The sequence below is a fragment of the Hipposideros armiger genome, unplaced genomic scaffold (assembly GCF_001890085.2).
Source record: "Hipposideros armiger isolate ML-2016 unplaced genomic scaffold, ASM189008v1 scaffold_3, whole genome shotgun sequence".
NCBI classification, from domain to species: Eukaryota; Metazoa; Chordata; class Mammalia; order Chiroptera; family Hipposideridae; genus Hipposideros; species Hipposideros armiger.
This window is the reverse complement of record NW_017731353.1, coordinates 8,637,687-8,650,553: the sequence shown is the minus strand read 5'-3', so window position 1 is coordinate 8,650,553 and position 12,867 is coordinate 8,637,687. Positions and strand designations below refer to the sequence as shown.

Sequence of the window (12,867 nt, the reverse complement as noted above, 5' to 3'; positions counted from 1 at the left end):
GAACATTGCCAGGAAATTCATGTCCCATTTTCTCCCAGCAAACAGCAAAATAATTCCAGAAGGAGAAAAGAGCTGAACAAAAACACCAAAAAAGGAGTTAAATATGAAAATCCACACAGATGAATATTTATCTGAGGAAGGACTTTCTTCTGAATGTCTTAACTTGTGAATTTCAAAAAAGTGCCATACAAAAATGAAAGGGCAAATAAAAAATGTGCAACACAGACAGAGCTATTGTATTAACAAAGCTAAGATTAATATTGCAACTGAAATACGGACGACCAACACACAGGCAGTATGTGACAGAAGAAATGCAAATGGCCAGCAGACACATACTCAGCTTACTAAGATCAAAGGAACAGAAATGCAGTGACCAGGGTTATCTGTGGGGTGGGCGTGGACGAGAGTGCAGCACAGCGGGCACACACTCAGGTGGCGGCTGCGTCCGCTGTAAGACGCGACAGCAAGCTGCCGGGATGTTACCAAGAGTGTAAAACGCTCCACACTGTTGGACTTGGCCTTTGACTCTATTTATCCTAGGAAATATGAGCTGGACCCAAAGCAGCGGGCACAAGGTTTACCGCAGCCACAGGTCCAAAAGCAACAAAATAAAAACAATGTAAGTGACCAGAAATAAGGAAATAGCATATCTACAGAATAAAATACCTGCACCCCCTAAAAACTCTTGTTTTCAAAACAGCAGAGATGAGAAAAGGCGCCCGACGTGATAGGAAACAGGCAGCATGAGAGCCGGACCGCTCTGACTGCACCCATTCCACAGACCCCCAGAGACGGAAGGAAGGCCACCCATCGGGGTGTCAGAGGTGACCTCAGCTTGCTTCTTCATTCTTTCCTGCATTTCCCAAATTTTCTATAATGAATATTTTACTTCATCTAAAATAATAATGGTGATTTAAAACCACACACATCAGAAATGTCCGAACATGAGCTTGAGGGAAGTGTGTGGCCGCAGAGGTGCCGGGCTGGGCCATGGACCTCAGCACAGACGGGGCATTCTCTCTGGGTGAGTCTGAGACTGCAGGGACACCAGGCACCCAGGGCCGGGCGGGCCAAGCCCGCAGGCAGAACTCCAGCCGGTAAGAGCCCCGAGCCCTGCCCAAGCGGCAGTCCTGCCGTGTGGCCGCAACGGTGGCCCTCAACTCAGCTCCACCGACTAGGAGCCCCACAAAGTGGGCGGTATTCACTCTGCGGGGTTTGATCTGGAAATGTGAGGAAGGCTGGACATTAACAAATATAGACCCTATGATAACCTTGATAGATAGGGAAAAAGCAGTAGAACGGACACACATTCAGGTCTCAAAATTCTCAGCATCTAAACTGAAGGAAAAAGGAAACTTCCTTAATTTAACCAAATATATCTTCAAAAAATTTAAAAAAAAAAAGCCTGCAGCTAGTCAGTGTCCATGGTGGAGTAGAGAGACAACGGCTCTAGAAGAGGCTCTGGCTCTGGGCAGCCCCCGCAGCGGGTCTGCAGGAGCAGGAGGCAATGCTTCCAGGTGGAAAGGCTGCTTGGGGCCTGGCCCAAAGCACAAAAAGTACATGCACAGCAAGACACAGACATCACCGAGGTTCAGAACTGGGGTACAAAGGGAAAATCCCCACCTTACGCCAACACATGGCCAGGTAGATTACAGACTTAAAAAAGGTGGACATCTTCAGACCCTGAGGCCGGAGCGTCGTGTTATAAACACAGATACTTTCAACTACATTAAAACACAGGACTGCTGTTCAGCCACGTGAACTGAAATAAAGAAGTGAGAAGCTGGAAAACAGCACTCAACGATACAAATAAGACAGGATCCGTGTCCAGCACAGGTGAGGAACTTACTGAATGAGGAAACAAGCCAAGAGAAAGAGGCCCAGAGGTGAGCCAGGGCCACCGACCCTGGGGAACGACAGGGCTGAGGGCTGGACCCCTCCTGACACTCAGCTCACCACGCACACGCTGGCCCTGGAGACCCGAGTGTGCGGCAGGGGACGGGCATGGGAGCCACCAGCAGGCAGGACGTGGGGTGTCTGTCTGCACAGCCCTCCCAAGCAAAGGAGTGAGAAACACCCGGATGGTGTCACGCTGCAGGAGGGGCGCGGGGAGGCACCCAGAGGCTCCAGAGGGCCTGCGGCGCTCCAGGCTTCTTTAAAGGTTGTTTTTTTAAGCTGAATGGTAGGTATGTGCTTATCAGTTTCATTAGTACTCTTTAAAGTTCCTAAAGTTGTATCTGCTTTTGCGTGGATATTTCACAGGCAACACAACGAACGAAGAAGTCCCTGAGATGGCGAGAGCGAGGCCCACAAAGGCCTCTGCCCTCCGGATGCGGCCCGCTCCCCAGGGCCCAGGTGTTCTGCCATGTCTGGTTTGTGGAAGCTCGCACAGACGCACCGCATAGGAGCTTGTCACACCGCGGGCAGAACCTGATTTCCTGGCCTCAGTGACGCAGGCAGGAGCCACGCTGAGGCCGCTCCAGCAAGCGGGGACAGCTCCCAGGCGTGGTGACACCTGCGTGTTGAGGGCGCCCATCTACCCCAGCGAGCGTGAAGAGGCACACACAACATACCCAGCAGAGTCTTAGGGTTGGTCAGGCCCAGCTGCACAACTGGGTTGTCCAGGATGGCTTGAAAGAGAGGGCTGTTGGGGTCGATGCCCTGGTCCAGCTCCTCGGGCGAGGGCTTCCGGTCGCCCAGCAGCCACTCGCACTGCAGAGGCAAGAGGACAGGCAGCCGTCAGTCCCTTCTGGACCTGCCATCACCGTCAAACATTGCGCGGAGAGCACCTGGCCAGCCCAGAGACGCTCCAACTGGAAGGACCTTAACACAAAAGCAAACCGGGCCAGCCTCTGGCACGGCCATGTCAGGACGGGCCGGCAGAGAGAAGGCAGTGCCAGTCTGGTTTTCTGAGAGCACTTCCTGGCACTGCGGTTCCATTTAACAGCTGCGACTTCTCCAGTCACTGAACAGGGTGCTGGCATGACCTCCCAGAGTTTGGGAAGAAGAATTAAGAAATGCACGAAACCTGGCCTTGTTCCAGGGAAGAAGCCCTGGGTATGGCTGAGTCCCTGCTACGGCTCACCAGTGAGTCTGGAAACGTCTAGAGCACGGCCGCACTTGTCTGTTTCACGTGACCACTGGCTCTATCGCCCACAAGTGGACACTGCTGCCAGCCCACCCTCGGCCCCTCCCATCAGCTCTCGTCAGCAGCTGGGGTGTGTTCACAGAAGGGGACTCGATCTCAGAATCTGTCTAATGAATAAACAAATTACACGCTCATCGAATACGAACACTTTTAGAAAGGCCGAGCCCGGAATTTTCTCAGTACTTAAAACATTTCCCCTATTGTTTCACTTCAAAAGTAACGTCCTGGCCTGCCGGTGAGAGCCACCACTCACGCAGCAGTCATCGCAAGAGCGACGTGAGGGAGCCGCTGGCACAGGGGGAAGGGCTGGTGGGCCTGGTACTCACAGCTGCGTTCTGCTGGTTGTTGTTCACTCGGAGGGCGTCGAGCACTTCCTTCTCGTCGAAGCCCATCTCCATCAGGGAAATGACAGCCTAAGGGAGATCCTGGGGTCACTCGGTGCCACGCTCTGGGGACGCGGCATGGACCTGAGGAGCCAGGTGGCCCCTGTGCAGTCAGGCCATGGCTCACGGACAGCGTCTCAGCAGAGGGAGCTTGAGAACAGTGCCACGGGGTCGTCTATTTAACGGCCTCCTGACAAGCTTCAGTGGGACCCTTCCTGGTTTTGTGAACCACAGAGGGACTAGAGATGGGGGTGGAGGGGCGGCCTGCACTTGTCACGGCGGGGCCAGCCAGGGGGCCACAGATGGATGGGACACTGGCTCACCAAAGGCCAGAGGCAGGCCAGGCTCACTTCACGTCCCCGAGGCTTGTGCCCATGTTGTCGGCTACAACCGGCTTCACAACCACACGTAAGCTCATCCCAGAGGACCTTGTCACCAGGAGGAGTGGCATTACAGAAAGGTCACATAAGCAAATCCAATTCAAGTGGAGACCAAGTGTCACAGTGATTTGTAAAGAAAAGGGGCTTTTCTTCAGGTTTTATCTTTAAAATAATGAAACTAAAATTAATTTTAAATATCTGATATTTAACAAAATTTAAGCTTTTAGTATAAACATATGCGAATTCTTGGAGGGAACAATAGCCCAATGATCAATGTTTTGTTTTTGAGGGGGGATATGTACGTTTTTAGGACAAAAATCATATAACAAGACAATAATATGTCCTTCACTTTGTTCTTGGCTATTATCATACAATCCTTAAAGGGATCGATTTTGTTAAAACAAAGAAAAAAACAAGAAAAGGGAAAGTCTCATCAAATTTTCAAGGATCTCTCTTAATTCTTTGAAGGTCAAATCATCCTCTTTTGAAGGCCCTGCCTGCCTTCTTTCCGACTTCCCACCGCTGGTCTAACTCTGCTGGCCCCTGGGGCCAGTGCCGTGCAGGCAGCACAGCCGCCCAGGCGTGACAAGCCCCACCTTCTGTGGGACGCGCCTGCACTGAATAGTCAATGTTTCAAACAGGGCCCAACAGAAAGAAGTCAGCTGGGGAGCGACTGGGGAAAGAGGAAATGGAGCCAGAGAGGGGCGGTGAACTCAGGAGCCAGTGTTCCCTACTTAGAATTGATTCCACTTTCCGTCCTAGGCCGCGTCCTAACGCCGGGGCTCAGTCACTGACTGATGGCAGAAGAGCCCACCACACCACGTTTTCATATCAAAGCCACAGAAAGTCACCTGGAATCTACTGCTAAATACGATAGGATGGCTTTTCCCGTTAATCTCAATAAAAACGATCCTCTCTCTGTATTTCTATCTCAGCCCAGGAAATGGTGCCCCAATACTTCTGAGAGGTGACACCCAGCGACGTGCCCCCACCCTTCTTCCCAGCCATCAGGGAGAGGTCTTCTCATGGGGAGCACTGGGCAATACTTCGGAGAGGTAACAGCTGGAAGGGGGAGAGGGCGGCCGCAAAAAGCCTGTTTCAGACACCAGCCAAAGCCCAGCTTTCTCGCCCAGTCTTCCTGGGAACTGAGCCAGCCTCTCGGTCCTTAGGCCGACTCTCCCGACTGGCACAGGGTCACAGGGGAGAAGGGCTGACGTCCTGGCCCCTACAGCCTCGACGCCCGTGTATGACAACTGTTATGAAAGAAGATATCTGTGGGGTGTTTCTACCACAGAGAGGAGCGGGAAGGCGTGGCAGCAGATGGGGATTTGGGAAAGGGCATGTTCGTGAGACCGGTGAGAACACCTGCATAAAAGACAGAGCCAAGCCTATGAACTGACCTAACACGGGCTCCCAGACAGAGGCCGCCCAGGCCGAACAGGTCCCAGTGCCAGACAGACCTGGAGCCCTGAAGACACACTTCCTTCTAGACCCAGGAGCACTGGACTACAATAAAACAGAAACATTTCTAAACGCACATCTGAACTCACAAGAAAATATCTCCAAGTGTCAAAAACAAAGAAGGAAAAGCAAACTAGCCAAAGAACAGGGTGCGCCCTCGGCGGGGCGGGGCCATTAGCAGGGCCTGGGGTTGGGTCTGATGTCCACTCAGCCAGGACATGGATCTTGGGTCCACACAGGTAGGGAGCTGGAGCTTAAAGCAGGACCCTGAAAAGGCCTGTGTCCCAAGAGGAGAGGAGCCGGACACGACACGTGCCGCTGCAGGGGGGCCACCCAGAGCAGGGTCAGGCATCCTGCCCGGCGATCCGCGTGGAAGCGGGCCCGACTGAGGTCCCACTTAACCTGCAGGAGCACCCTCTGCGTCACAGGCGAGCCGCGACCGACCCCACGTGAACAGCTGCTTCCCAGCAGTCAAAACACGTGGGGCCAGAGCTCACGCATCCACGATGTGAAAAGAACAGAGCACGCTCCCAGGGGGGAAAAGCATCCAAGGAGACATTAACGCCTAACAGAGGAACAGACCAGGGAATAAAGGCGGGAGGTGCAAAAGCATCAGAAATGAGGGGACAATGAAGAGGCGGCCACAGAAGTGAGAGCGGATGTCAGTCGGCCGAGTGCAGCCAGGAGTCCCAGGCCTTAGGTCGCTCCATCCCACAGACCTACGGTCACCAGGCAACCCCACACCGCGCCCCCAACCGCCCCCATGGCTCACGCACACGTGTAAAATGGACAGGAACCTGATGTGAGTTTTTCAACAGATGACAGATATGCTAATTATTCATAGGAAAACACAGCCACTTGAGTTTAATGAGGAGGACTTAAAACTGAACTTAGGAGACAGCTGGTTAGCTCAGGTGGTTAGAGCGCAGACTCATAACACCAAGGTTGCTGGTTCCATTCCCATATGAGCCGGCATGTGTGAGAGCTGTGCTCTCCACAACTAGATTGAAGACAACTACTTGACCTGGAGCCGATGGGTCCTGGGAAAACACAGTGTTCTCCAATAAAATTTCTTTAAAAAAAAAACACTGAACTTGGGAACTTCAGTCGGCCCCCAGCCTCACCCAGCTTTTGTCCCCCGGGGCCAGGGCGAGGGCAGGCTCAGTTTATGGTCAGAGGCATGGCTGCTGCGATGCAGCCTCAAGCGGGAACAGCACCTCTACCTGGCTTGGTCCAGGTCCGATGACACGTACCCGAGCGTCAGCCCGAAACTCCCTTTTCCTCCGAATCTTCTTGAAGATTTCCGTTAGCTCATCTCTGGCCTCTTCTTCTCCCTCGCTAGACCCGGCAGCAGCTTCGGCTGAGGCCTCGGCCCCGGCCCCGGCCCCCGCCACTCCGGGTGAGGCGCGGCCTGGAAGGGGTGTGTCTATGGTGGGGTCTTCCGCGTGCTCAATCAACCACTCCATGGCTTGAGGTACCGACATGCTGAAAGGTAAGGACAGACGCTTTCCTGCATTCCCAGGCCAGTCACCAAGAGCCCTTTCTGTCCTTCACGTCCCTAAGAAAAGCCGCTCTGATTGCAATGACTTCTCTGGCATCAGCTACCCACCCCTTGTAATGAGACTCCTAACACAGGTGTGTCTGGCACTCTGGCCCTTGCCTCTAACTGCCCCACGGTCATGGCCAGACCACAGACACCCCCTTTGTAAGCAAAGGGAACCCAACACACGAGGGACACAGGAGTTCAGGACAGGAGCCAAAAAGAGGGTGGCTCACTGCTCACCCTTCGGTTCACAGATTATCTCAGGTTGAACCAAGACGTAGAGACCAGGAAGCTACGGAAGACGGTTACAGATGACACTAGGCTGACCCTTGGGTCGTCAGCGCCCCTGCTAGGAATGGGCTTCGATTTGAGCTCTCGAGAAATGACGCCCCGTGAGCATTTACACAGCCAGCACTACGTCCTGTTCCCAGCGAGGGAGCCGGTCTCAGTGTCCTGGACGCTCTGCCTGGTCCAGTGACTGTGAGCACCTCACACGTGCTAGACACAAGTCAGTCAGACAGGGAGGGAAGCTGTCGCCTGCGGGTGCGCCCCAGCAGACCAAGCCCCCAGCACTGCGGTGAAGGGGGCAGCCCGACCTACTGGTTCAGCCGGAGGGCCTTCACGGCCCTGCTCTCCGGGAAGCCCATCTCCGTCAGCTGCCGCAGAGCCGCCTCGTCTACTCGCTCGTCCTCGTCCTCGTCCAGCATCGCTGCGGGCGACAGACGGCGGCCGGTGAGGGCCCCCAGCAGGCAGGGCCCGGCCCGCGAGAGGTGCTTCCCGGGGACCCCCTGGAGCTCGAGCGCCTTGGCTGAGCACCGAACATCTGTGGCGAATGAGCCTCAGATACCCAGAGACGTAACCCCCAGCTCTCACTATATGAACAGGAATAACAGCACAAGCAGTTCACTGGGCGTCCAAGTACAAAGTAGCTGGATTTTTCTAGTTTCAGTGCCGAGAGCCGTGGAGCAGGGGGCAGGAGCTGCGGGGTGCTGACGCCAGAGGCGGGGTAACGTGGGATCTGCACGCGGGGTTACGCCGCCCTCCTGGCTGGCTCGTACCGTTCGCTTTCGTGAACAACTCGACTGCGCCGGGGCTCAGCGCCAGCAGCTTCTGTGCCACCTCGATGAGAGACAGCAGGATCTTCCGGAGCTCCGTCTGGAACTGCAGGGGGAGGAGGAGAAAGGGGTCGCGTCTCACCAAATGCCCAACAAATCAACTTGGACCCGTGGCTATGCGCTCGCCCTAAACTCCAAATGTGCGAGTCAGAGCTGTTGCTTTTCACTCAAGTATGTCAACGTCAACTGAGAAGAGGGGAGAGAGTGGGAGACGCGGCACGTCCAGGAGAGCTGAGCAGCGGGCAGGAGGGAAGGCTCTGCTGCCGTAGACGGCTGTGCCAACACCCAGTGACATCGCTCGGCCCTTCAGCCAACAAGGCAGGTGTCTGGCCCCCCAGCCGCTGAGGAAGCTAGAGCCCTTCTTTGGCTTCACTGAAGACAACAGGCTGGTGCCACGTGCTCCACTAACTGTCATCTGGCTGAAAAATGACAGGTACCAACAGTGTCCACTGCAGCAAATCCACCTTCTCAACAAGAAATCAGAGACACCCTGTCAACTGGTCCCTGGTACCATGGGAGGGCCTGGGGACCTGCTGCCCTCTCTCCCACAAGAAGCCTCAGCCATCACGTGAGGACACCACAGCGGGGCAAACACACACACAGGCCACGGGGGTAAATAGTGTTGGAGCGCCGAAGCCCTGGCCCACACGGAACTCTCTGGAAGAGGCCCCCAAAGAGGTCTGCTGCCAAAACGAACCAGGGCTGGGGGTGGCATGTAGATCAGATGGGCATCGGTGCAGTGGAGGCGCCTGAGGCCGGGGCCTGTCCACAGAGCACTGGGGAGGCTCTGCTGTTAGCTGAGAACTTTCCGATCCAAGGCAACTCAGTCCTATCAGGTTTCTATCTAAAAGTTTTGGCCAAACTCAGGACAAAACTAACATTTTTCCCCAAAGCAGCTATCCTTTCAGTCCTGCCTTCAGATGCCTTTTCCTTCAAAATAATTTTAGGTTTACAGAAAAGTGGCAAAAGGTACACACATAGTTCCTGTAGCATTTCAGCCGCTTCCCCAGCACTTGTAAGAGCTGCTGCAGCCCCCACACGCGGCGACACCCCACGCCCCCCGGCAGCACTTACGTCTCTCATGCTGGTCTGGACCACGGCCCGGTCCATATTGCAGGAGGGCAGGTTGGCGGTGGCGCAGACTATTGCATCTCTGTCTGGGGCTTTCTGCTCTTGTTTTTTCTGTACAGAAAAGTAATTAGAGAGTCAGAAATGAATATAAGAGCAATAAAGGCAAGATTATGTAAGCTGAACTAACAGCTCTAACCCAGGCAGAACCGGTTCCCTTAGGGAGCTGGACATGTTGGGAGGCTTCTGGAGGCTTCTGGGCACACCCTCGGGAACAGAAGACATGATGCTCAGGACGCAAGCCCCGCTTCCATAACTAGACTGGCAGTGCAGGATGGGGAGAGGACGGACAGTGTCTGTGGCCACAGAACGGCTGTCACCTGGGAGCTGGGGCTGGACTGGGCGAGGCCGCCCTCATAGGAAGCACACACACCGGCATCGAGGCTGGGCTGCTGGGGGCACCCCCGGCCCCAGGCGACAGTAAAGGAAGAAAGATGGTAGAAACTCATGAGAACAAATAAGACGGGAGAGGGAACGAACCGCGAGAGGTGGCAGCACGTCCCAGGGGACGAACAGCAGGCGGCGGTGGCATGGCTGTGACAGGAAGAGCAGAAGCATGCGGGGCAGCCCTGCCAGCGGCCTCGCCCGGGGCAGAGGGACGCGCCCGGCCAGGGAGAGGAGAGTGGGGCTCCTGTACCACCTGCTCAGCAAGCAGTTACCACAGAGAAGGCGAACTTGAGAAGCCAGGGAACCCAGGCTGGGCAGAGGGAGAGGCACCATCCTAATCCTTGAATCGAGACCCAGCCCCCTCAGCTTCAAGGACGCCGGGCAGGAGGGATGCAGCTATGGGGCGGGAGGGGCACAGGGGCTGGATCTCCGCCCCAGTGAGGCCACCAGCAGGCACAACCCCCCAGGCAGAGAGTAGCCCGTGAGCCTTCCAATCCTTTTCAGTAGGATGGGTAGCCAAAGAGCGTCAGGGGTGTGGGGAGGGCCCCCAACACTAAGACAGGTGCCAAAAAAAAACACAAAAAAACGGGTAAAAGAAAGAAGCATGAAAAAGAGAATGCTGGGAAGAGCGTTTACCAACCAGGAAACACTGCTACATCGAGCGACGGGACACAACAGGACGCCATAAAAGATAATCTGAGAATAAGAGTCCAATTGGGAAACTTAAAAATATTACAGCCAGGGCCAGCCAAGTGGCTCAGTTGGTTAACAGCTCGCTCAAGAGTGCGATCTGAGCAACATGGTCGCCAGTTCAATTCACGGCCCGAGCTGAGCTGCCAGCAGGTGGCAGGAGAGCTAAGCTAAGGAAAAAAAAAAATATATATATATATAAATATATATATATATATATATATATATATATATATATATATATATATATACATATATTATAGCCAGGGGGCCGGCTGAGAGGCTCAGTTGATTAAGAGCACGAGCTCTGAGCAACAGGGTCGCCGGTTCCCACATAGGCCAGTGAGCTGTGCCCGAGCTGAGCTGTCACTGAGCTGCCGACAGGTGGCAGGATGGCTCAGCTGGTGAGAGCACGTGCTCCTAACAACAAGGCTGCTTCTTCAACTCCCGCATGGGATGGTGCACTATGCCCACCCGCAACTAAGATTGATCACAGCACCTTGAGCTGAGCGGCCGTGAGCTGCCGATGAGCGGCCGTGAGCTGCCGATGGGCAGCCGGATGGAGACTGGACTTGGAGCGGAGCTAGCTGTGCCCTCCACAACTAAGACTGAAGGACAACAACTTGGCCGTTCCCCTTCCCCAATTCCCCAATAAAATCTTTAAAAAAACAATGGTTAAAATGGCAAATTAAATACACACACACACACACACACACACACACACACACACACACACATTATAGCCAGATAAGAAAGGCTGGAGAAGACTGAGAAGATAAAGTCCAGGGTATCTCTCAGAAGCAAGTCCAACATCCAACTAACAGGAGTTCCAGAGAGATAGAGAAAACAAAGAAGTTATCCCAAACATCCAGAAAAACTTCCGGAACTCAACCCCATGAACCTCCAGCATCAACATGCCACGCATGGCGAAGGGGAAAGACCTGCATTGAAGCAGAGCGTGACACTTCAGAGTGTTAAGGGAACCGGGACGACGCCCGATAGGGTGGGGGCGGGGAACAAGGGTCAGAGCCCACCCCGGCACCTGCACATGGAACCAACGCGGCCGGCATGCACTCAACAGCCCTGGACGCAGGAAGGCAGGTCCTCAAGGCTGCCTTCCCTTCCTGGACGCTAGAGGAAGCCAGGCTCCACCACACCAAGGGGACAAGCCAGGAGCAAGACACTCGATTCTGCAGTAGGCAGAGTTGCAGATGGTCCCCAGCTCCCGGCCCAGCAGTCACGCCTGCACAATGTCCGAGCCTGTGAGTAGAACGGATTCACTATGGGGTTAGGTCGTGTCACATGGCACCGACCATTTTAAGAATAGGACGCGACCCTTGGTGGGCCTGGCACTTTCTGGCCAGAGGGATTCAACACGAGCCAGTCTGGTTCTGAAGACACAGGGGCCCACATGGCAAGAACTATGGCAGCTGCAGGAACTGAGAGCGGCCCTGCCCGCTGACAGCCAGGAGGAACACGGGACCCCAGCCGTTCCACTGCAGGAACTGCGCTCTGCCTGAGCAGATCCTGCCGCAGAGCGTCCAGCGAGGGATGCAAACCTGCCGACACCTGATCTCACTCCTGAGGCCCTGAGCGGGGCCCAGCTGAGCCACCCAGGCTGCGGAGCTACAGGATGGGGGCCAAGTGCTGCTGTAAGCCGGTAGGCCTGTGGCGGTGCTTGGTGGCACCAGACAGCACACACAGACCCAAAGGATTTCCAGGCTCTAACACAGAGGCAAGGCGGGAAGCCCGGGCTGCACAGCGAGCCCGGTCACAACTGATGCCAGCAGACGCAGCCAAGGAGCTGGAGGGGTCTCCCGGGAAGTGGGGCCTGGCAGGTGGCCTCGCACCTGTGACCCTTTCCTGTTCTGGTGGGCTTACCAATTCTGGTGAAGAATTTGGAACAATTAGTGGTTAGCCTATGAAAAACAAAACGATGAGGCAATTACTGACTCCAGGCAAAAGAAAGCTGTATGAAGAAAGGATAATCTTAGCACACTTTGCTCAGAGCAGAAAACAACACTGATATAATAATACTAATGGAAACTGAAATCTTCTTCAGCCAGCAGTGTGATCTAATACTTGTGGGAGGAGCGAGGAAGGGAAGGCTGGGGGAGGGGCCACACCCAGCGGGTGGAGAGGCAGCCAAGGGCATCTAACCCTGACCGTCCAAGAAACACTATGTGTGCTGTTCAGAAATCAGGGAGAGATGGGCCGGCCGAGGGGCGCATTGATTAAGAGCTGGTTTGGGACGCCAGCTCTGAGCAGCAGGGCCCGGGCTTGGATCCCACATGAGGGCCAGTGACACTGTGCCCTCTACAGCTAAGATGGTGAACAACAGCTCGACCTGGAGCTGGGCTGCCGTGGGTCGCTGGCGACAACGTAGGCTGCAGCCCCTGCTGCAGTGGGCTGCCGTAAAGCTACTGTGTGTGGCTGGCAACCGGCATGAGCGACCAGCAGCCGCCGTGAGCGGCCATCCAGTGGCCGGTGACTGATCTGCCTCACCCAGGAAGAGCGCAATGATAATACCAACGTGGGCCAGTGAAGCAACGTCCTCCACAACTAGACTGAAGAACAAAAGGACAGCAACTTGTCTGTTCCCCTTCCCCAATTCCGTTCCCCTCCCCCAATT

General features: G+C 54.9%; 1 protein-coding gene across 1 annotated transcript in view; it reads right to left on the bottom strand.

Moving 5' to 3' along the window:
• UBAC1 (UBA domain containing 1) overlaps window positions 1-12,867 on the bottom strand; it is a 38,072-nt gene that overhangs the window by 15,325 nt on the left and 9,880 nt on the right. The window contains exons 4-9 of the mRNA XM_019641944.1: window positions 9,105-9,212; window positions 7,974-8,076; window positions 7,516-7,624; window positions 6,626-6,857; window positions 3,475-3,561; window positions 2,574-2,712 (exon numbers count right to left, since the gene is read on the bottom strand). Of these exons, the coding sequence (XP_019497489.1) occupies window positions 2,574-2,712; window positions 3,475-3,561; window positions 6,626-6,857; window positions 7,516-7,624; window positions 7,974-8,076; window positions 9,105-9,212 (778 nt within the window). The remainder of the gene's footprint in view (window positions 1-2,573; window positions 2,713-3,474; window positions 3,562-6,625; window positions 6,858-7,515; window positions 7,625-7,973; window positions 8,077-9,104; window positions 9,213-12,867) is intronic.